Source organism: Neophocaena asiaeorientalis, unplaced genomic scaffold, assembly GCF_003031525.2.
Source record: "Neophocaena asiaeorientalis asiaeorientalis breed wild unplaced genomic scaffold, Neophocaena_asiaeorientalis_V1.1 scaffold394, whole genome shotgun sequence".
Taxonomy (NCBI): domain Eukaryota; kingdom Metazoa; phylum Chordata; class Mammalia; order Artiodactyla; family Phocoenidae; genus Neophocaena; species Neophocaena asiaeorientalis.
Window position 1 is genome coordinate 71,577 of NW_020175404.1, and position 2,915 is coordinate 74,491.

General features: G+C 43.9%; 1 gene segment (V, D, J or C); it reads right to left on the reverse strand.

Annotated features, from left to right (window-relative positions):
* Positions 1-1,751: 1,751 nt before the first annotated feature.
* On the reverse strand, positions 1,752-2,579 carry LOC112414487 (immunoglobulin heavy variable 4-59-like). The segment is given in 3 exon segments: positions 1,752-1,963; positions 2,267-2,449; positions 2,534-2,579. Coding segments are annotated over 3 exon segments (441 nt in total).
* Positions 2,580-2,915: the final 336 nt, after the last annotated feature.

Sequence of the window (2,915 nt, forward strand, 5' to 3'; positions counted from 1 at the left end):
TTTTTGGGTATGCACATCATGTCACCACTGAAGAATGGGTGATTTTTCCTTTACAATATGATACTTTTATTTCCATATACATCTGTCTGTTTCTATATCATTTGTGTACTAGTAGGTGGGTGCAGCCATTACAGAATAGCAGACTGAGTGGCTTAAACAACAGAAATATATTTCTCTCAGACCTGGATACTAGAAGTCTAAGATCAAGGTGTCAGCAGGTTTGGGTTCTTCTAAGTCCTTTCTCCTTTGTTTGCAGATGGACCTCTTCTCAATGAGTCCTCATCTAGTCTTTTCTCTCTCTCTCTCTCTCTCTCTGTGTGTGTGTGTGTGTGTTCATCCCTGGTTTATTTTTGTGTTCAACATTTCTCTTCTTAAGTGTGACAATGATCCCTGACCACATCTTAGGCAACAGGCTACTTGAAATGCTCTTCTCAACTAGTCTTGACCTGTGGGCTTCTGTGTTTGTACTTGCATGAGCAAGTATTGTCAAGAAACCACTACCTCAGATTAATATGAACTCCCTACCCTTGAACTCTGATCACCCTCAATATTTGATCAAATCCATCAAACCTCTTATCACACATGCGATATCTGATCACCCTGGTCTCCCTTTAGCAAGAATCCTTTTGAGTCTATGTAACCAGAATCCCCTTAGCCTATATTTCTTTTGTTAGTAATTTTCAATCCATTCCACCCCACCCTCTTCTTGGCCATAAGACCCCATTTGCCATGCTGCAGTTGGAATTAAGCTAAGTTTCCAAGGCTGCCTCAAATATGCAGCAGTGAGTTTTGTCGTCATGTTTTGCATGAGATTTATATTGGAAATATGAATATCAATCCCACAGCCCATGGCCACATAACTCATGCCTGAATGAAGCTGATCTGTCATGTATATTTTCTCCTAAGTCCATTTGTGCTTAGGAACGCTATACTGTTCTTCAGCCCTATGCCTAGGGGTACTTTAAACAATTGCCAAAAATCACAGGAAAGGGAAAGCATGACATTAGGTTGACCCCAGAAAGTGCTCATTTCCATGATGGTAGTTGAAACAAGAAAAGAAAGTGTCACCTTGACTGACCTCAGCTGAGAAAGTGTGTGTGTCTGCTTTGGGTGACTCAAAGAACCGGCCACATTGCAATTTTCCATGAATGAACATGAAATGACAAAAGTTATTTTAGGGTGCTAATAAAAGGTAGCAAGTAAGTGAATTTGCAGATATGGGATCTGTGACTAGTGAGGATCATTGCATATGAAGTATTGGGACATTCTGACATTAGTGTCTATACCAAAGCAAACAAGCTACAGAATTCAAACTGTGAAGGTTGACTGAAAGCAGGAGGGTGTTTCTCTTCCATCGACATGTACAAAAAAAAACTGAAATGAATAATGCTTAAAAATCTCATGTGCCTTCTCAGGATGTTTACCAGTTTCGAGATTCAGACTCACAGGGAAAAGGATGGTGAGCCTCGGTGTTGTATTGAGATCCTTTGATAAAAAGAAAAATAAAGCAGAAAAAACAACTGTAACTGCTGAGCATTAAGTGTGTGTTTAAAATCAACCCTACTTCAATAAAAAAAATAAAATTAAAAAATATATATGCACACACAATTTTGTGAGCATGACATAAACCACAACGATGAAACATTAGGAAATAGAAGAGGGTCTCTGGTGGAGCTCCTGGGCAGGAAGAGGAAAGCACAGGTTCTAAAAAGAATCCCCTCCCAGCCCCCATCTGCACCTGCTCCTGGGGCTCAGCCCTGTACTTGTTGGGTCCTGCGCGCCCCCTGGTGGTTACGTGCCTCCGTGCAGGGAGGTTTGTGTCTGGGCTCACACTGACTTCCCCTCACTGTGTCTCTCGCACAGTAATACACGGCTGTGTCCTCAGTTGTCAGGCTGCTCAGCGATAAGTAGACTTGGCTCTTGGAGGTGATGCTGAGCCGCAACTTAAGAGTTGAGTTATACCACTCTCTCATTTCGTCCCAGAGAGAGTGGCATGGACATATATATACACACTACCAAATGTAAAATAGGTAGCTAGTGGGAAGCAGCAGCATAGCACAGGGAGATCAGCTTGGTGCTTCGTGACCACCTAGAGGGGTGGGATAGGGAGGGAGGGAGGGAAGGAGACGCAAGAGGGAGGGGATATGGGGATATATGTATATGTATAGCCGATTCACTTTGTTATACAGCAGAAACTAACACACCATTGTAAAGCAATTATACTCCAATAAAGATGTTAACAAAAAAAAAAGAGTTGAGTTATAGTCTGTACTTCGACTGCTCCACATGGTAGTAACCCACTCCGGCCCCTTTCCTGGAGGCTGGTGGGCCCAGGTTACACCATAGCTGGTTAATGAGAATCCAGAGAAAGTGCAGGTGAGGGAGAGGGTCTGTGAGGGCTTCACCAGGCTGGGTCCCGACTCCTGCAGCTGCACCTGGGACAGGACACCTGTGGACAGAGAGAACCACGGTGACTCATGGGTTCAGATGCAGCTTCCCCATGTGTTCATGTCTGAATCCCTGAGACACTCACCTCTGGGAGCTGACACCAGGAAGAGGAAGAACCACAGCTGATTCATCTTCTTGTGGGTAAGATTAATGAATCCCAGAAAATGTCTTCAAGTATGTGGAGATACCTGAATTCAAATGTTTTTGAATCTTCTGACTTACATGGATATTTTCATGTGGGAGGGAACTTTATATAAAAAGTAAAAAGTAGTGAAACGGGGCCCCTGTCTCTGGGGTTCCCCCTGTGAGGAGGGTGCTGACTGTGCCTTCAGAGAACTCAGCGCCCACCTGGGGTCCCCCTCACATTCCTGGGTGCCTCTTTGTCCAGGAATGAAACGATGTTTTAAGGCTGGTCAGGGAAACAGCTGTGGTCAAGGCTCAAGTCTCAATGGTAGATTTTGGGAAGA